Here is a 21,213-nt window from a genome sequence, read left to right as displayed (position 1 = left end):
ATAGGGCTGACTGCTGCCAGCAAGAAGTTCAAACACTTTTAGCTCAACCTGGTTGCTAGGCAACATTAATGTAGATCTGCTAATTCAGGAAATGCAGTCAAATTCATGCAACTGTTAAAATTGTAAATAGGAAAATAATAATAAAATACAACCTTCCAAATTAAAACAAAGTGAGATAATATCATGCTATAGGGATCAAAGTTAAATGTAATATTTCATAGAAAAAAGTGACCTTGTTCTTTTCTTTAAGCACTTGTTTCTATGAAGACATTTACTTGTCTTGATGGTATAATGAAGAACAAAAAAGAAAATCCATGCCACAGCTCTCTGAACTGCGTCATGTTAAGAATGGATATTAAAAATTCAATATCAATCAGTGCTATGTGGTATTTAACATCTTCCTACCTGAGGCAATATGAAAAAGAGTGCATTTTATATCTCAAAAGTGAAATAAAACTGTGCACCAAATGATTGAATGGCAGGTATCAGGCAAGTAAGAAAAATACAATGGAGTCCAATGCATCTGAATCAACCCATACCTCAAATTAAATTTCATCTCCTAAAATCTAGTGAGGGGAATATAGAATGTGTTTATTACCAAAGCAAGAGAGAGGTTATTGTTGAGCCTTACCCATGCCAGCTGTGGCAGTTATTGTTTCCATGCCCATTTAAGGTGCAGTTAGCCAGGTAACAGCTTTGCATCTGTACATTGGAAAGCCCATCCTTTGCTTCTGCCAATTGCTTCCCTTTGTCCAACGGAAAGTACTAATCTGAGATCACCTTAGCAATAGTGAACTAGTTAGTAATAACTGCAAATCACCTTATTTGCAGTTATTACTAACTAGTTCACTATTGTTTTTCATGAACTTTTGAAAGAAAAAAATAAATTGAAAAAAATAAATCAGGGAAGACATCCCCTTCAAAAAAAAAAGCATCTAGAACCCATAACATGCTGGAAGTACTAGTTCAAAACATCTCTCTCTCCAAAATTATTGCGGATAATATGAAATTGTAGATTAAATAATCAAGTCTTGTTATCTTATCAGTAGACTAAATAGCTTCTTGGGTGATTTTGTGTCTCTTAGCCCAAACCACCTCACGTAGTGGTGGTTGTGGGGGAAATGGGAAGAGGATGAAGGGGTTTTCAGTATGTTTGCCATCCTGAGTTATTTATAAAAAAAATAATAAACGTGAATAATAAAAGTGAGATAATAAATATAATTCCTAGTTGATAATGAAGATTTATCTTAAGAAGGATTTAAGGCCCATTTTCAAACTGGAGTGATCAATGAATGTTTTCAAGTATAAGTCAATTATCATATCATAAGATAGGTATACATATCTATAATGGATAATTCACTTTTTATCCAGATTTACAGCCTTGATTTCTCTGCCTTTCCTAAATTAAATCTGCCTATTTGGTGCTATGTAGTGGAGAGGTATTTTGCTGATAGCCCAAAATGTGAGGCAATGCTTTCTACAAAGACTCCATGGTAGGGCCTTCTGAGTCCTGTCCCTCCATGTCTGGAGCAGCCTTTCCCTTGATTGTATACTCTTCCCTCCCCCATGCAAAATTTTCAAGAGAGACATTGAAACTTTCTATTGATTGGTTGATGAATCTCCAAACCTTGTTGTGTTACTGATTGCTTATAATTTAACTTTATGTTGTTATTTGTAAGCTACTCAAAATCTCAGAAATGGAGTAGTATGTAAGCCATATGTATTTGTTTTCTTATATTCTTGTTTATAACACTAATAACCATCCCTATCACATTCAGCTGAGGCTAAAGCTCTCTAGAAGCAGTTTTTAGTGTTTATAGAAAGCTAAGAGAGATGAGGCTGCACCTGCTTCTGGACAAATAATGTTCCAAAAAGTGGGGATTACCACAGAGACCGTCTGGCACTTAGTCTACCCCTCTGGGTATTTTTCATGGGGAAGCAGCATTCTTGTCTAGATGACCAGACTGAACAGACAGATTCAATTCTGGGAAGAAGTCTAATATATCCAAGTGCTGAGGGATAACAGTTTGCTAATCAGCACTTTAGATTGGGGAATGATTTGGCTCTTCATAAAATAGGACAAAGGCAAGCTCACTGTTGATATGGTATTACCTCATAGTGTATGTCTGGATGGTCTACTTTTTTTCAATTCAATTCATTTCAGCAGTCCATTCAACGAAAGGTGGTAGCTTTGCGGAGTTCACATATTATAATGTATAATATAAATGTATAATGTATAAAGTGTTGGTTTCTGGATGCTGAAATAAGACTAAATAAGCATAAACTGTAAAATAGAAACCATTTGTTCAGGTTCACAAAACACACAAAATGGCTTTACCAAAATTTGCTGGCAACATCAAGTTCAGAGGTGTCTTTTGTTTAAATTCTCAAGATTTTTTTTTTAAAAGTCGGTTTATTAGCACTTCCTCAGCTTGAAACAATGATTGGTTGATGATGTATTCCCAGCTCAGACCCAAATTGCTAATTAAGATTTCATTTTATCTTTAGGGTAGAAGAAAGCTTTAAAACTTTATTCTGGTCGATATTTGGCTTGTCTGAGGTAATATCAGTGGTGCTGAAATATGATCACAAATTTATTGAGAATATTGGATATGTGCTCTATGGGGTTTATAACGTCACCATGGTGGTTGTCCTCCTCAACATGTTAATAGCCATGATCAACAATTCTTATCAGGAAATTGAGGTAAGAGTGATCTATCACTTTAATATATCAATATATTGTGTAAAAAGCAGAACATTAATTAATGGATAGAAACACCTTGAATCCTTCTTCTGGTTTTGAAAAGCTTGATAGTAATGTCAATTAACCTTTGAATTTGAATATGCAATTGTTAAAGGATTGGTTACTTATTACATAAATAATGATTGCCATCCTGAAAATGTAATTCAAAATTTAATTCAAAAACAAAACACCAATTAGGAATCTCTTGCAGAGACTTAATTTTTAGTTCTGATTGTTTTCCAAGTCTATCAGACAATGGAGCTTTTCTGGTTTATGGTCTTTTATATCAGAACCCTAGGAACTTAATTAACTTGACTTCAATTCATTTCAGGGATACTCAGTGGAAAAAGTAATTTGAAAATAGGGAAACAGAAGAAAAATGCTATTTAAATTAATATAGGAATCATTTTTGTATATTCTTATTCAGTGTAGTTCATGGTCCTTGACTCCTTCAATAATATTTTAACTGAAAAATTAATTTGTTTGTACATTGTTAGATCCAAGGCCATTAAAGTTAGACTTAAATTTTAATCATAAAGGACATTTTGAAAATTTAGATCTTTTTTTCCAGTGACCCTAGTTAAGTAGTGCAACTACAAGTTGCGATTCTATACAGGATCATATAGTGATAAAGGAAAAGTATTGAATTTTTCTGTGTGGCTTATTTCAAAGGAAAATTAGAATAATGATCTTACAAAGGATGACTTTGGGACAAAACATTTTAATACCTTGAAAAACTAAATGCAGCTCTTGAAATCTATAACAATGACAATGAGGCTTGTACCTTCTCAAAAACTAATCTTTTTACTTAAATCACTTCTTCTATTCCTTTTGCAGGAAGATGCAGATGTGGAGTGGAAATTTGCACGTGCTAAACTCTGGCTTTCCTATTTTGATGAGGGAAGAACTCTACCTGCTCCTTTTAATCTAGTGCCAAGCCCTAAGTCATTTTATTATCTCATAATGAGAATAAAAATGTGCCTCATAAAACTCTGCAAATCTAAGGCCAAAAACTGTGAAAATGATCTTGAGATGGGAATGCTGAATTCCAAGCTACGAGTAAGTCAGTCATTTGTATGTCTCAACATAAGTATTTATTTCTTGAAATGGCCTGTTGAAGGCACACAGTTTCAACCCTATGAGGTAATTCAGGCTGCTACTCACTGAGATGGGAAATTTTCTTACAATTAAAATCGCCACTGTAAAAAGAACATTTTGGCTTCAAAAGCAGCAGGAAACAAGACTGGTAACATGACTGCGCTGGAGGTGGCAAAACCAACATTTTTGGTTTTTGCTGAGAGAATCCTTAATATGTTCAAGGACTGCCATTTCTCGGTAAATCTTGACACACACACACCTTAAATAGAAAAATCAGTTCAATTTTGTGCATCCACATTGAAAGTTTAAGAACTGAAATGCATGCAAGTCTTAAAGTATTCATTTCATCTTTAAACCATTACCTAGCTCCTCCAAAAACACCAAAATGTTTAAATTGAATCCTTCTACTCCAAAAGTGACCTGGAAACTCCCAAAAGATGTTGAAAACATCACGTTGTCCAAATTAATATGACAAAAACAAACCATAAAGGGTTACAATTAGAACTAGAGTTAGGGTTAGAGTTAACATTATGGCAAGTATGCAACAATCCAAGAGACTAAATAGCATATACATACTGTTACCTAACAGATGTTATAGAAGCTACATGCAATATCACAAGATGTTTTGTCTGTGGTCTTCCAAAATTCAGGGGAAGCACATATATGATAATTTGCGTATTATTTCAATATATTCATTACCTAGGAATGTTTTATCAAGGAAATAGTGAATCAGAAACAGAAGGAATCATGGAGGTCAATTGATCCAATCTCTTTTACAGTGAAGGTTTTAAGATGCATCTGCATGAACCAGTTTTTATATACTTGAAACACCTCAAGTGCTATTTTCAATCAGAAAGTCAGATGCATAGCAACAAGTACAAGTTTTGCAACATTTATTGTTCAGTTTCTGAACATACAGCTTTGCCCATTCACAAAATCTGAAAGGCATGTATACATCTATTTGAATCAAAGTCTATTTAGCTGGTTTGGTTTGAGTTCTTGAAGCAATGAAACAGGACACCCACTTTGTATGCTACCTTATACCATGTGATCCATCTTTATGCCTTCCAACAAGGCTTGATGAGCCCAGCAAAGTTTGATTAGACCCATCTTGGCATCTGTTACATTTCCACAAGGAAAAATGCTCTTTCCTCTTCAGGTGCATAAACCCACATTTTTGAATGAGAAGTTCTTATCCTTCACAAGCTGCATAAGCTGAAATCTTTCTGAACAACACTTTCTGTCTTTTTCCCTTTTGTCTGCTTTGAGTGAAGCTTTCACATACCACAATTCATACACATTTGTGGAACTCTCTTCCCCTTGTGGTCTGTGCAGCACCCTCCCTCCTGGCATTTTGGAAAACTACTAAGCCACATTTATTCCACTGTGCTTTTAATCATGGATGATAGTTTCAGGCACACATCTGTTGAGGTTGCATTTGGCCTGGGTGATTGTTTTATGTTGCTTCATATTTATCCCTAGAGCCTTCCATCCAAAATCTTCCGTTACAAATACTGCAGACCAGCAGACAAATCCATTTATACAATTACATGGCATAAAGTTACCGCTAAAGCTTCAATTGGCATTATATGCTTGTGACAATATACGGGTTTTGATATACCAATGCATGGTTCATTATATTCCATTCATAGGAGTGAGGGGGCTGGGTTGTTTTGCAAATCCGCTCCAAAGTGATATATCACTTGAGAGTTTATCAAAGAAAACTGCACCGTCCTGGTAGGTAACTTCTATTTGTCTGGCTATCAACATATAGTAAGGTTTGTCCCACACAGGATTCCATTTGTGCATTCCTGGATTTTGAAAAATTGCCTGAAGCTTGTTATGGAAACTGTTTTACTAAAACCAGCAAATTATAACCTGTGAGGAAACAGCTGTGTTTAAAATGTTACAAATATTTGCCTGCATTCATTCTGCTTCAGGCAACAACAAAACTCCACAACTGCAATAAAGATATGTAAATAAATCAAAGAAGGCTACAGGAAGCTGCTATAGCTTCCAGTCTTAGTTTAATAATGGAAGGGATGGGAAGGTGTATTATAAATGGTCTTAGAACTACAGCAGAGTTTTTTTTAAAAAAAAAAAAAAAACCCGAGGGATCTTGTTGAAAGTAAATCTAGGTGTTTCTCTGACAGGTTTTATGATGGGGTTAAATGTGGCTATTTTTAATCTTTTTCTGGATGAATGGGACTGAGGTTGGCTTTGTATACTTACTAAATGTGAAGCATATCCAAGCAAACCCATTTATCTTTTTTCAACCTTTCAAAAAATTGACAAATTAGCAGCCATTGCAAGCTCTTTTGAAGGACTCACTCTTGATGCTGTATAAACTTCCTAGAACAAATGGCGTGTCAAATTCATGGCATCACATTGTTGGCACGTGCTATATCGCGACTTTCCCCCCCTTCACTAAACCAGGGGCGGGCATGGCCAGTGCGTGACCAGTCCACAGGCCATGACTTTGACACCTTGTTCTAGGAGATGCAATGTATTTCAGTGACATCACAATCCTGGTGTTGGATACATACATTTTTCTGAGAGCCAAAGGCAGTATTTTATAGATAGATAGATAGATAGATAGATAGATAGATAGATAGATAGATAGATAGATAGATAATAGATAGATAGATAGATAGATGATAGATAGATAGATAGATAGATAGATAGATAGATAGATAGATAGATAGATAGATAGATAGATAGATGATAGATAGATAGATAGATAGATAGATAGATAGATAGATAGATAGATAGATATAGTGGCTTTTTTATTTTTAAGTAAAGTAAAGACATGTAAATGAATGTCAACTCCCTGTCACCCTATTTGTTTTATAGAGCAAATACAATCTGTGTTTGTCCTTAAATTCAATCTGATGTTGTTGTTTTTTATAAAAAAGTAGCTAAAGTAAATAGTTAAGAAGTTTGAGGGACTGGAAATATGTGCTCAAAAGCAGACGGTTAAATGGAACAGCCCTATTAATGACTATAACACTGAACACAGTTATGGACAGTAAGAGCAATTAATCAGTGGAAGGGCTTGCCTTCAGAATTTGTAGGTACTCTAATACTAAAAGTTTTTAAGAAGAGATTGGACAGCCATTTGTCTGGAATGGAATATGATCTTCTGCTTCCTGGCAGTTGGACTAGAAGACCTCCAAGGTCCCTTCCGACTCTTTTATTCTGTATTGAAAATGGAAGTGTTTTCTTCAAGGTTTTCTGCTGCTCTTTGTTATTAATTCAACATAAACAAATATCATAAAATGTTTACTGGGTCTGTCTATTTATGGGGAGTTGAAGGGGGGGTACATAACATTTGCTTCTGATTTTACCCTACCCAGAAAGTGCAATAGCAGCTAAACAGATCTTTAAAAAGTTGAGAATGCTTGATTCAGATCAAAAACACGGATTACTCTTTTTCTTTATTTTTATATATGTATGTAGTCAGTATTTTCCTCCAATAACATTTACTGACTTTTCACTATCTCCTTGTATTTATGTGAAAACAAGTATAAACATTTCATTCATTCAATAATCATAGAAGCCTAGACTTCATGTAATTAATTAACAGGACAATTTTGATGTGGGGGGAAAAGTTGTATCTGAAGAGCTACCCAATAGGTTTTTGGGTTGTAATACATAATTTGTTCTCAATGGGTATTTCTTGTGGCCAGAAATATCACTAGATCACTCTGGGACACATTGATGAGAGGACATAATCAAACCCCATTGCCCAGTTCTAAAAAGAATTTGCCTCATTCAGCAGAAAGTGTGGTATAAATAACAAGAATGTGACTATTTCCAAAGTGGTTAAAAACAGAAAAGCTTATTCTAAAGCATACATCCTCCAGTGAAATCATAATCCATTATTATACATACATACATACATACATACATACATACATACATACATACATACAAGATGCAAAGCCATAAAGTCACAAAGGCATTTTTTTGCTCTTTTCCATTTCCAATTCATCCTATTATTTATGACAGAAGGAAACAAAAAAGTAATTAGAAATATGCTGTGTAAAAGATCAGCTCATCCATTCTGTATATCATGGGCGATCATTCATTTTAATAGAAGAAAAATCCAATAAAACCTTATGATATATACTTACAATAATAGCTGAATTGTTATTTCCAGAGGAAATTGTCTTGGCATGTTCTTTATTTCAAAATGAAATCAGAGATAAACTTGTTTCTTAGTCTGAAAATACTGCTAGTTCAAAAAAGAGCATATAATACTCTAAGATTAACTTTTAATTTATTTAGCACTAGCTGATAACCCGGCGCTGCCTGGGTATTTATTTATCCCAACCCTCCTTCCCTGAAATTGGTGCAATTTCATATGTTGGATTTTCCCTCTTACCACCCTTGTGGAGTACTATGACGCCATTACCATGGCAACTCCACAGCACTGTATAGTAAAAGCCATTTTACGGCAGTATGGTAGAAGCCATTTTAAAGCACAACAGGCTGTATCCTAACAGAACACCCCCCCCTTGCAGGACTGTTAGGGGTGTCTTACCCCACAGTATTTGTTTCCAGTGAGTAAGTAATCTGTGTACCAAATTTGGTTGAAATTGCTCGAGGCATTCCAGAATTATGCTGGAACATACACACACACATAAAGAGAGCCATTTGTGTGTGTGTGTGTGTGTGTGTGTGTGTGTGTGTGTGTGTGTGTGTGTTGTGATCGGTGGTCTTAAAAACAAAGCTTGGAAGTTTTTCAAGAGCAAAGAAATAAAGCCAGTAACTCTATCTTAAAAAGTACATCCATAAAGCTATCTAATGCCCTTTTTTCTTCAAAAGAAAAAAAAATCTATTGGCCTCATTGTGTCCATCAGTTTCCAATTTGCCAGTTAATGGCCAAGTTCTTAAAAGCAAAATAATAGACACAATATAGAGAGTTGCACACCCAGTGACACAGTCATTTCCTTTATCAGTACCCCAGTATGTCATGTTTGAATTCTTAGTTTTTGAATAGGACCTTACCTTTGTTCTGTAGTGTCTCAGATAGGAGATCTTACCAGAGATAATGTATATTGCCAAAGAGGGAAAGTTTTGCCCTCTGATTTTGAAAGAAATATTCTATTAAAGGCACAAAGACAGGTTTCATTTCACTGGACTTTATTTTTTTTAATGGTCAGCTACCAACTCTATCTGTTTTAATATATATGATACAAGTAATGAACTGATCAGTTACCCTTTTGGGGGTAATCGTCACTTGGGTGAGTTCTTCAGTTATGGATATCTATATCTAATGAGCCACGGTGGTGTAGTGCTTAGAGTGCAGTACTGCAGCTATTTTGGCTGACTGCCAGCTGACTGCAATTGGCAGTTCAAATCTCACCAGCTCAAGGTTGACTCAGCCTTCCATCCTTCCAAGGTGGGTAAAATGAGGACCCAAATTGTTGGGGACAATATGCTGACTCTGTAAACTGCTTAGAGATGGCTGTAAAGCAGTGTGAAGTGGTAAATAAGTCTAAGTGCTATTGCTGGTATTGCTATATAGATCTGACATAGCAGATCTTCAAATGTCCAGAGAAGCATGCATAGAAAGTTGCAGCCACTGATCACATGGTTTTTCAGCTGCTGCCCTGATACCTGTAGGTTATATATGATATGGGTCTACATTTGCGGAAAGTCACATGCATTGAACCTTTACTATCACCATTATGGCTTGTACGGAAAGCTTAATTCCATAAGCTTTGCAGATGTTCAAATGGGGTTATTGATGGTGGACCAAATTAGGCTATGTCTTTGAGACAGGGTTAATAAGATGTCTTTATCTATACAATATCCTCGACTGGAATTCACAATGAAATAGATAAGTGTATAAACGTAATTCTAAATATCAAATGGTTGTATAAATCCTAAATCCTAAAATGAAGGTATCCTTCCAATATTTGTCTTGGGTGTTCAGAATAACTAAAGGGATTTATGTCTCAACCCTGGAAGAACGTTCAGTTTTTCCAGGCTGCAGAGGACTTCACAATGTCTCTTTTACACAGGATGAATTACCAGCCAGCTAGGAAGAATATTAGCCATTTAAATACAAAACAAAATTACAGAATGTTTTAATCAAATCGTATAAGGATTTTCTTTCCTGCATAATGCAGTTCTCCGTGGGCATTGGGCAACTCATATTTGTGGATATTTTCTTTGAATTAGTTCGATAATGTTATGATGAAATGCCCTATTTTTATATATTTCAGAAAGTTCATTTCGAATCAAGTACTCCAAAGTCAGACATTATCCTGAAGAATGCCTACAATAATCCCACCAGATACCAGGTAATGGAAACTCAAGAGAAAGATATCAGAAAAATCATCATGAGGAAAGCAATTAGTAACCACTTTCATACCTTTGATTTACAGTTTGTTCATGTATGTCTATGTAGTTTTAAATCATACTGTAGGAGGAATTGCTTTCTCATTATTTTTAAAAGTACAAATGTAGTTTACAAGAATATATTGAAGTTGTACTAGATTATGCCAAATTACATCCAACTCCAGCATTTCATTTCATGGTGGCCTTCATATGTCTTTGGTGAGCTCACAAGTAGAAGAGAGTGACACACACTTCTCCCATCATTGTTCTGTTGCCACTGGGATTTGGAGGCATGCTGCTCATGGAGCTTATGCTAAAGCCCTGATATCATTAGCCCTTAATAAGCACATTCTTTATTAACTGATGCCATTCCTCTTTAGTGAAATCCAAGATGGAGTCCATTAACCCCACAGTTATGCATTCCTATGTTTAAATATTTTGTTTTGCTTCTACTAAATCTCCTTTCAAACAGTTGCAACAACTCTAGTGTTTTGAAAAACAGGAGAACAAATTCTCCTTGCCTTTTTTCTCCATGCCATATTTGACTTTATGAAGTTTGATCATATTTTCCCACAAGTGATCTTTTTTTTTCTACGTTAAACAGTTCCAAACATCTTCCCTTTGTACAAAAGCTGTTGTACACTTTCACTCATTTTGCTTGCTGTCTTCTATATTTTTTCCCAGTTGTATTTTTTAAAAAAATCTGGTAGCAAGAAATAAACAATATATTTTGTGATTAACATATGCATATATGTATATACTATGTATGTATGTATACATATGTAAAGTATATGTGTTCATATACATGTATGGTATATGTATACGTGTGTGTGTGCATGCGCATGTGTGTGTGTGTGTGTGTGTGTGTGTGTGTTCAGTGTTTCAGAGCGGGTATCAGAATTTAATTTTAATGTGTGCCATTGTGTATGCAGAAAAGTGACATTAAAGGTTATTTTATCTTGTAAACGTACATGTGAACATTACCCTAGTGGCAGTTTTGTTTTGAGTTGGCATTTTCACTGAACTACCACTTTGACTACATTTTCATTTTTCTGGTTACTTTATAAATGCCTCAGATCCATTCAATTATATGTGAATCCTCCCTCCCCAAGCGTACATCAGTTCACATGTATTTAACTCCATGTGAATTATATTATCTCATTATTACCAAGTTTATTCAGACTTTGATGAGGAACTATGGATGCTGGAATATGAACAAAGCCACTTCCTTCCAAGTGCCTATTGACATTCTCAAGGAATGTTGATGAGATTTATCTTAAGAGAATCCTTCGTTATTTTCTTCATCAAAGCTTATCTCTGTATACTTAGGTTTTTTTCCCTTTCTTTCATTAACATTTCCATTTCAATTTAATGAAAACACATTGAAATTCACTATCATACTTTCATAGTTTTCTCTGGGTCCTTGTCAAAAATGATTCATTGGCTACTTCCAGGTTCTCTGGCAGTAAATCTCATTTGTGGGATTTTAGTCAAACTATTGAAATATTTCTTAGACACTATATATATACACTATGTGCGCGCGCGTGCACACACACACACACACACACACACACACACATATATATATATATATATACTTAAAGTCACAACCCCTGGTTGTTTTCTCACTGAGATACAATATATATATTGGATCTCAGTGAGAAAAAACCTCCAAAAATAATCAGCAGCCACTTAGGAGACCTCAATTCCTTCAAACATGGTGCACCATGATGTAGTAGAAGGGACTCTTGTGCTTCCCACAGATGTTTATCTATTTGTTAATGTATTTGCCACCTCTCTTGCCATGGGGCTACCCTAGGCAGCACCCAGCAATAAAAAGGAAGAAATGAAAAGAGTATAGAGATGTAAGATAATAGAACATTAAAATAAATAATGTTTTCACAATGAACACAATGAAAATACATCAATATGATAGCCAAAAAAGATGGATGGATGGAAGAACAAGGTGGGAGGGGGAGGTAGATTCTGCCACCAATTCGGCAGCCACCTCCTGCTGGAGGTTTCATGCAACTCCCACTGCCATAACTGTTGGATTTGATAGGAATTAATTTGATTGGACCAAAGGATACTGTCAGGGTTCCAAATAGAACATCATTGTATAGGGCCTTAAGCCAGACAGATACCTGGTTGCGATAATGGAGGTAATTTGCAACCATGTGAAAGAAACACTGCAGGAAGCTTGTCTCAGCCAGTAATTCCAAATATGTTCAGTTCTTACAATTCCCAACCAGCAACCACAATGTTGTCATCTCTCACACCAAAAGGTTCCTTGGTTGGGTCCCTGTTCTAGAATACTGATTTAAATTGCTTTTGTACTGTATAAAGTCATTTTTAACAGCCCATATTAGGATCCACAGTTAGTGATAAAATAAAGTTGTTTTTTCATGTCCTATTGACTTAAATACTAGAAATATGATAACATTTAAGTCCCATTCATTTCACTGAATCTTCTATCAGTTTGGCAAGTCCATATGTGAACCATTACATATTTTGAATACTTTACACTGTGTGTAAACATGCATGGATTCCCGTGGCTTTTAAATATTTATATACTTCTGTTAATGCCATCATGGACAGATTTTAAATACTCCCCAAAGTTTAAAATAACATCTATCTGAAACCCACTAATACCACCTTGGCCATATTACCCTGTATAAATTCATATTAAACTGAATTAAAATGCAGAAGTTATACTTTATGAATAAGTATAATTATAGTAATTTATTAGAACCCACCTAAACAATGGTAGAGCAAGAAACTACAATTAAAAAATCAGTAACTTTGCAAAGAAACATTTGAAGTAGGCCTTTTTTTCTGTTTCTTGTTGTTCTTAGCAAGCTCTGTTCCAAAACTATATATTATTAAAAATGTTAAATTTTTCCCATCAGGAAAAAAATAATAAAGTGGTAATAACAGAATGCATAATTAGACAAAAGAGGGAACAAGCAGCATAAAACGGTCATTTTGGACTGCCTAATAATTATTTTCACCCAGAAAAAGAAAGCATAAACCAGTTATTAGTAGGACTTTGTTCAAGTTTATATCTAGTTACAGTATCAAAGAGATGCATCTCTGCCTTGTGAGAGTTCATGAAAATGAAAATTCTGAAAAATAAAGCACTCTGAAATCCAGGTGAGAACAATAAGAAGAGAGCACAATCTTGCTGTACTATAATTACCGTTAGGTAATAACAATCTGCAAGGGATCATATATGGCCATAGAAAGAAACAAAAAGGGACTTCAGTGTTTCTTAATTTTAATATGGCTTTGTGTGAACATTAAAGTAATCTTTCTTTTTCCCAAGGATGTATAGTGTGTTTTAGAGTAAATATGAAAAACATAATTAGATATGAGGCACAAGTGCATACAGTGTATTTTCTCCAGATATTAAGTTCTCTATTTTCTTTGCCCAGATTTGCCAGTGTGATTCCTGTTTAACACAAGGGATATTGAATATTCTTTCCAGAAATCATCAGCTTATCACAGAGTAGTGTGAATTTCATTGCACCCATGGATAAATTATAAACTCTGCCCCATTGTGGATTATTAGTGTTAATAACAGGAACACTGATCCACCATGCACTTCTCCTTTCTGTCCCCCACAGAAAACAGTGGGAGACATATCAAAGTACCAATAGCAATAGCAGCAATAGCACTTAGACTTATACCACTTCACAGTGCTTTTACAGACCTCTAAGCGGTTTACAGAGTCAGCCTATTGCCCCCAACAATCTGGGTCCTCATTTTACCCACCTTGGAAGGATGAAAGGCTGAGTTAACCTTGAGCCTGGTGAGATTTGAATTGCCAAATCACAGGCAGCCGGCAATCAATAGAAGTAGTCTGCAGTACTACACTCTAACCACTGCACCACAGCGGCTCATATTACTTATTACTTAGGGGCAACATTATGGCTCAACAACACAAAGGCAAAACAGGTTAGGGGTACCATATTTGTGCTCAAGGGTCCATAGAATCAATAGTTAACTGCAAAGACAGGTTTCTGCCTTTCTTTTTTACAAATTAATGGGCATAGGATTTTTTTCAGCCCATATACAATACCCACAAATGGATTATACAATCATTCCTTCCACATTCATACTTATTATTATACTAGACCCTTTTACAAGTTCCAAAAGGAATAATACTTTATAAGCAAAAAGAATTAAATATACAAGATAAGGAGAGGAAAATGTTTATTTACACCAACAGTATGCAATCATTCATCCCTGTAAAATGCAGCTACCTTGGCTTTTCATACATTAGTAGGCCAAGGGAGGATATCTTTCATATATACAGTATTTGTCTCACTCATTGTTCACTGTAGAACCATTAATTAAGGATTCCATTTGCAACCAAACTTCAACTCAAAATTTTCACAAATTATTCATAATTCAAATCTTTCTCCAAATAAACAAGCATATAATACATACTTTCTTATAGTTATACATTTCTCAGTAACTTACTGGGAAAAGCAAAAATGTGGCATTCTCATTCTCTTTTCCTCAGAAAACTGCAGTTAATAATTTTGTTCCTAGTCACCACTTATGCCTTTTTGACCATAATTCTGTCAAATATTTTTCCTGGAACACTTAAATTAATCTCCTTATATTTACATCCCTCTTGGTAATTCACCTTTGCTAAGAGGAATAATAAAAGCATTCTAACAATCGTGAGCTTCGGATGCAGTCTTTCCACAAACATTAAACAAGTCACACAGCCATCTCATAAGCAAACATCTGTCATATATTTTAATATTTCTTCAGCTGCATCAGCTGTAATTTGAGCCTGACTATTTCCCAAATTCTCAAGCTTCCTTTTCATCATTTATTTTCTTGGACAGAAACATTTATTGCCTTCCTTTCAGTTCTACTCTTCAGTTCAGTTCTACTGTTTGATTTAATCAGGGATTATATCAAACCGCATTCCCATATGGACCCCTAAGAAAATTCCTTTCAGAATTCTATCCATTTCATCTCAAATTTATCTCATCACTTTTTTTTATCCCATTAACTCTGTTGAAAGCTTCTTGTTCTGCTCTCTGCATTCATTTCCAAAATTTAATTGTTATGAAAATTAATCTGCATTTTCTCTGCCTTTTATAAGCTTAACTGTTCTCTCTTTGGCTACATTCTCGCTCTCTTTGGCTACATTCTGTCAAACAATATTTCTTTCTTTCTTTCTTTCTTTCTTTCTCTATCTATCTATCTATCTCTATCTCTATCTCTATCTCTATCTCTATCTCTATCTCTATCTATATCTATATCTATATCTATATCTATATCTATATCTATATCTATATCTATATCTATATAGATCTATACTAGTCTCCCTTTATTTATTTATCAGCACAAATAAAAAAACCCACAAATATAACAAAGGCAACAGTAAAAATATTGGGTTTCTGTCGTGATGGACTCTTGTGACGAGCCGAAGGACAGATGATGGAAGCAGTTAGCTTCCTCCCATAATTGGGGCTTACCAGGGGTTGTAAAAATCATATATATATATATATATATATATATATATATATATATATATATATATATATATATATATATATATATATATACACACACACACACACATACACACACACACACACACACACACACACACACATTATTTTTCTTTTATTCTGAAGCAGTTGGAATGGGGTTTTCAAGAAACTTGTAAGATTAAACAAGGCAAGACAAGGGCACAGTTATTGAATGAATGTGGTTTGAATATAAAAAATAATGACCACCTTGAAAGAAATACATTAAAATTATTCAGTCATATAGAAAGAATCAGTGAAGATGAAATCACAAAATGTGAACAAAACTATACAAATGAGTGGGGCAGACTGAGGAGATCCAGACAATCACTTGCGGAAAGTATTGGTGAGATCCTTACAGAGGTGGAAGCCTAAATCACACAAAGCAATAGATAATGTGGATTGGGGATATGGTAGAAATAGTTGAAGAAGTAAATAGTAAAGAATATTGGTGTAAATTAAAGTTATCACACACAGACGCATATAGATGGGCATGAATAAAACCACACAGAGACTTTTGTGAGTTGGATAGTGCACAGATTCAGACAGACAGACAGACAGACGGATGGACGGACGGGCGGAATGGTAGACTGATAGACAGAGCACACTAGGTAGTAGCATTTTGGCTTTTTGGCATGCTCATTCCTTCCTTTTCTTTTTCTTCTACTTCATAATTAGTATCCTCTATTTCCCTGCTTTCCTAAAATATGTTCCTCCATTTATGTTTTCTCAGGTGGCAACACTACTTCCCAATGGATTATACCACCACCATAGCCATCTTCAGCATATAGTATGTGCACTATACCTCATGAATGCTTTGGGAATTAAATGCAAATATGTCTTGTAAATGCAAATATGCCTTGTTGCATATATCACATACATACATACATACATACATACATACATACATACATACATACATACCAGGGGTGGGTTTCTTGCCCCGTTCCAACCGGTTCGGTTGGAACGGGGCCGGCGGCGTCCTTGTGCACGTGCGCAGCGCACGCATGCGTACTAGCGTCTGTGCGATGCTCCAGCTGCTCCTGGAGGATCGCGCAGGCGCTGTATGCGTCCTGCACATGCGTGGAAGCGCAGAACTCGTCAAAACCGGGTAAGGAGCACGGGCGGGCGGGTGCACCCTTCGCCGTTCCCGGAAGTTACTTACTTCCGGGTTCGCTGACCAACCGGTTCGCAGGGACCGCCGCGAACCGGTTGAAACCCACCCCTGATACATACATACATACATACATACATATGAACCCAGACTCACACACACACTCATAGTGAAACCACTAATGTGTTATATTGCATTATATATCCAACTCTTGTTTGTCTTATTAACTCCTGTCAGTATCATAGTTGTTAGTTATATCTATGTATCTTTGCCTAAACTAGTATTGTTTTCTTCGTAGAATGGATTCCCTTGTTATTCTGATTTCCTCTGAGGAGAAACACTGATTAAAACTAATACATTATAATGCAAAACCAATGTTGCGGAAAAGGTCCATGAGCAGAATGGGAAAAACCTTGCTTAATTTCTACCATTGATCTTGGGAAAGGGGGAGTGGGAGTAAAAAAAAGCTAGGACAAAATTGCATTCACTAATTTTTTTCCCCAACCTTTTCTTCACTGATGGAAAAAAAAATACAGCAAAATCATATCAGAATCATGAAATGCAAGAGCAGGCTTTGATAATATTAATTAGAAAGGAAATAAGTAGCTTAACCTGGCACTGTTTGGAACACTCAATTAGATCATTTTCTCATAGGGGAGCAGAATTCATCTGGAGTACAGGTGTCTGGTACCATCTTCATATGACTCCTTCCTTTGCTTCCTTTGAAGCACGTAGTAGAATGGTAGATTTTGGAGTTTGGGAGGAGACAGCAATCCAACCTCTTTCCCTGTGCTAGAATTTTCTCAACAGGGCCATTTTTGGCAAATGGCTCTCTTGAAGGAGGAACCGCACGCTGGCACTTTCACCCATTTCCCAATAATCTAGCATTTATTTCTACCTAATGGCAATTGTTTGCAAATTGTTGAATGTTTGGGCTTTTATCAAGATTCTATAGTCCAGGATGAAACAAGTTGGGGAACCAACTCCATCCTATAGACTAGAGATTCCTTCTGGAAGAAATGGGCTTTTCTCCTCACATTGCATGGTCGCTTTAGTCTACTAGATTCTTAAATCATGTGTTCGGTTTTTAGAATTGTATATCCTATTAATTTTGGCACTCTTTATAATATTAAATGTATCATACGCAGCCAAGAGTCTAGTGCAGAATAGTGCAGAATTCTTTGGCCATTTAGAGATTCAGCATGTATGAATAGTATATAGTATATACAAAAGTAATAGACAGAACTTTTATTCTTTGAATAAAAAGCATAAGCTCTTACAGTGACATACAGAACAGCATAAAGAATAAATAAATAGATCTCTGCAATTGATTTCCAGAGTCATTTTTATTCAGTATGAGAAAAGTATGACTTTTCTCTTAATTGTTTCTGACTTATTTCCCCTTTGCAATTGTTCATACTTTTAATAATCTAAAAAGTCAGAATAATTAAATTGTTCAAGAGGATGTCATCATTTGGGAGACACCAACATTCTCATTCTTTCTCTTTTGATAAACTCATATTAAAAATCTATAGTCCAAGGATAAACTTTCTGTGATTTCCAATACAGGATCTCACCCCCTTCTTTGTATCATTTAATCCATATCCAAGGCTATTCGGTGAAAGAATGCACCAAGACTCCATAGTCTTACTCAAGTCAGAGAGGTCAGATTAGGTCATTAAAATAAATGAATGTCGTGAACATAAGTCTTCAAGAAAACATCATAGATTTTCTAGATCATGCTCATTTTCTGTCAGTTATCCTGATGGATTTGCATGTAGTTCCCATACTTACAATGATTCATTCATTCAAAATTACAATGGCATTAAAATGAAGTGACTTCTGACTATTTTTTACACTTACCACCACTGCAGCATCCCCATGGACACATGATCAAAATTCAGATGCTTGGCAACTGGTGTGTATTTATGAAGGTTGCAATGACCTGGGGTCATGTGATCACTTTTTGCAATCTTCTGACAAACAAAGTCAGTGGGAAAGCCAGATTCATTTAACAACCCTGTTACTAATTTAACAACTGAAGTGATTCACTTAACACCTATGGCAAGAAAGATGATAAAATGGGGCAAAACTCACTTAACAGTTTAGCAGTTAAAATTTTGGGCTCAATTGTGATTGTGAGGATTATCTGTACAGTGATTGTGCTATGGGATTATTTGTTTATTTGTTTAGATGTGCACATAGCAAAGTCCTGAATATATGTTACATGAAATAGATAGTTTTCTGACATCTGTAGAGAAATTCCCAATTATTCCCAAATGTTTCTAATCCTGTGGTTAATAGTTAATGACAGAGAAGCTACTTGGTGGCAGTGCTGAAATAATCCATAGCCAGGAGCTTCCAAATATAACAAAATAAGAAGCTACTTTATATGTAGTTCAGTACTGTGATTAGTAAGAGTGTTATTCAATGTTCCAAGATTTCATAGAGCTGACTTTTCTAGGGCTAAAGTATTATTGTTGCTCATTATATATATTACATTATCTGAATCAATTTTAAAATTTCTAAAACAATAGCCCCTAGAGATTTTAGGGAGTGAACATAGTAATATTTGCCTAGAAAGTACCTTCTCTACTATTGAATTAGCATTCTTGTAGACAAAAAATACAGACATTACTTGAGTAATTGTATGATAGCAACTGGGGAAAACTGGCACTTATTCAGGGGGCGGGAGGACTTGCATGTAATGCTTTCAGTGGTTTATATAAAATAATGTGGACACATTTTATCAAATACATATGCAATTGCATCATTGGGCCACAGTTCAGTACAAGTGAACTTGTGTAAGACCACTGAAAACTACAACAAATCAAAAAAATTAATTGTCTAACAATGTGGCCCTAGTATGCTGTAGAAATAATCAGGCAACATAACTCCAATAAACCCATTATAATTCCATTTTCAGAAAATAATGAAGAGACTAATTAAGCGATATGTTCTGAAAGCTCAAGTGGATCGAGAGAACGATGAAGTCAATGAAGGCAAGTGCTTTTAAATTTAGCAGCACTGTAATGAATCTTGTTACAGCCATGGATTTTTAAATGAATCTTTTCTATTTGGTTGTCAGTCAAATGGTCAATATGGCATGAGACGTTTTTTGTTGCGGAGGGCTGCCACCTATTCACAAGGATAATAAAGTTTAGAGATACAATATGCTAATATTTAAAATTTTGCATATCACTGAATTATCACAAGTATCTCAAGTGTATCTTTATCCCTACCACCCCACCCACACCCACCCAATGGAAGTTACAACTTACAGTGGAAGTTGTACTGTAAGTTCCACAATCAATTGTTTTGCTACAGCCTCAATGGCTAGCAAATAACAATATGGGAATTTAATAGATATGCTTTTTGAACCCAACATATTAGCTCCAAGTTAGAAGGAAGGTCAGTCAATGATATTTAGAAGTGTTTCTGGGTTTCAGAGTTCAGAAGTATTGAAGCAGCAATAGATTGCAATAAGTAACATTTTAATAAATGCTTAGAAGCTGAATAATAGTTTAATGTAGCCAAATTATCATTTGTTCCTTTTGAAGCAGCCATTAAGGCATGGCTATCCTCTGAGATCTTTATTCATTTCTGCCCTCATACCATGGTGTTCACTAATCCCATAAGCACATCATCTTACTAAACCTAAGGCGTAGGTAGGTGAAATAAAGATAGGAAGAGTAACTGAAATGAGCTGGTTTGCATTCAAGGTAATTAAATATCATTTTATTTGCTTTTTTTCCACAATAGGAGAACTTAAGGAGATTAAGCAAGACATTTCGAGTCTCCGTTATGAGCTTCTTGAAGAGAAATCCCAAGCAACAGGAGAATTGGCAAAATTAATTCAGCAACTAAGTGATAAGTTTGGAAAGAATTTAAATAAGGACATTTGAGAATGGACAAAGAAGAAGAAAAAATATGTTATTCTTTTAACCAGCATTCTTTAAGAGCAAAAATTGTTCAGGAAGGAGAATCATTGAAAGCTGAAATTTTGCTGATTAGCCATTCTTTTCTGGGGACTGTGCATTAGTTTGGTGTATTGATTGAAGCCGATGATCAATTAATTCATTTATGATGTAAAGGTAAGGTGACATTTTCATATTAAAATCAAGCTTTTTTTGACATCACAAATGGTTACAGAGGATCAGAAGCATAAGACTTATGAAAAAGAAGTGAGGTTGTAGAGGGAAAAAGGAAAGATATGCAGAAACATATTTTACAAGCATTAATTCAAACCATGCAATGTCTTTATTATGTTTACGTGCACATACTACTGATACTGCAAAGTGCAATGGAAGGTCTCCATTTCAAACAGAATTATATAGCATCCCGTTTCCTAA

At 35.3% G+C, this 21,213-nt stretch overlaps 1 protein-coding gene across 1 annotated transcript in view; it reads left to right on the top strand.

Annotated features, from left to right (window-relative positions):
• TRPC7 (transient receptor potential cation channel subfamily C member 7) overlaps window positions 1-20,766 on the top strand; it is a 135,944-nt gene extending 115,178 nt beyond the window's left edge. Inside the window, exons 7-11 of the mRNA XM_032239052.1 lie at window positions 2,509-2,704; window positions 3,581-3,802; window positions 10,078-10,155; window positions 19,788-19,863; window positions 20,624-20,766. Of these exons, the coding sequence (XP_032094943.1) occupies window positions 2,509-2,704; window positions 3,581-3,802; window positions 10,078-10,155; window positions 19,788-19,863; window positions 20,624-20,766 (715 nt within the window). The remainder of the gene's footprint in view (window positions 1-2,508; window positions 2,705-3,580; window positions 3,803-10,077; window positions 10,156-19,787; window positions 19,864-20,623) is intronic.
• The last annotated feature ends 447 nt before the right edge of the window (window positions 20,767-21,213 follow it).

Source organism: Thamnophis elegans, chromosome 2 (assembly GCF_009769535.1).
Source record: "Thamnophis elegans isolate rThaEle1 chromosome 2, rThaEle1.pri, whole genome shotgun sequence".
Lineage (NCBI taxonomy): Eukaryota > Metazoa > Chordata > Lepidosauria > Squamata > Colubridae > Thamnophis > Thamnophis elegans.
The sequence above is the reverse complement of the archived record's forward strand: the minus strand, read 5'-3'. Positions and strand labels throughout refer to the sequence as shown.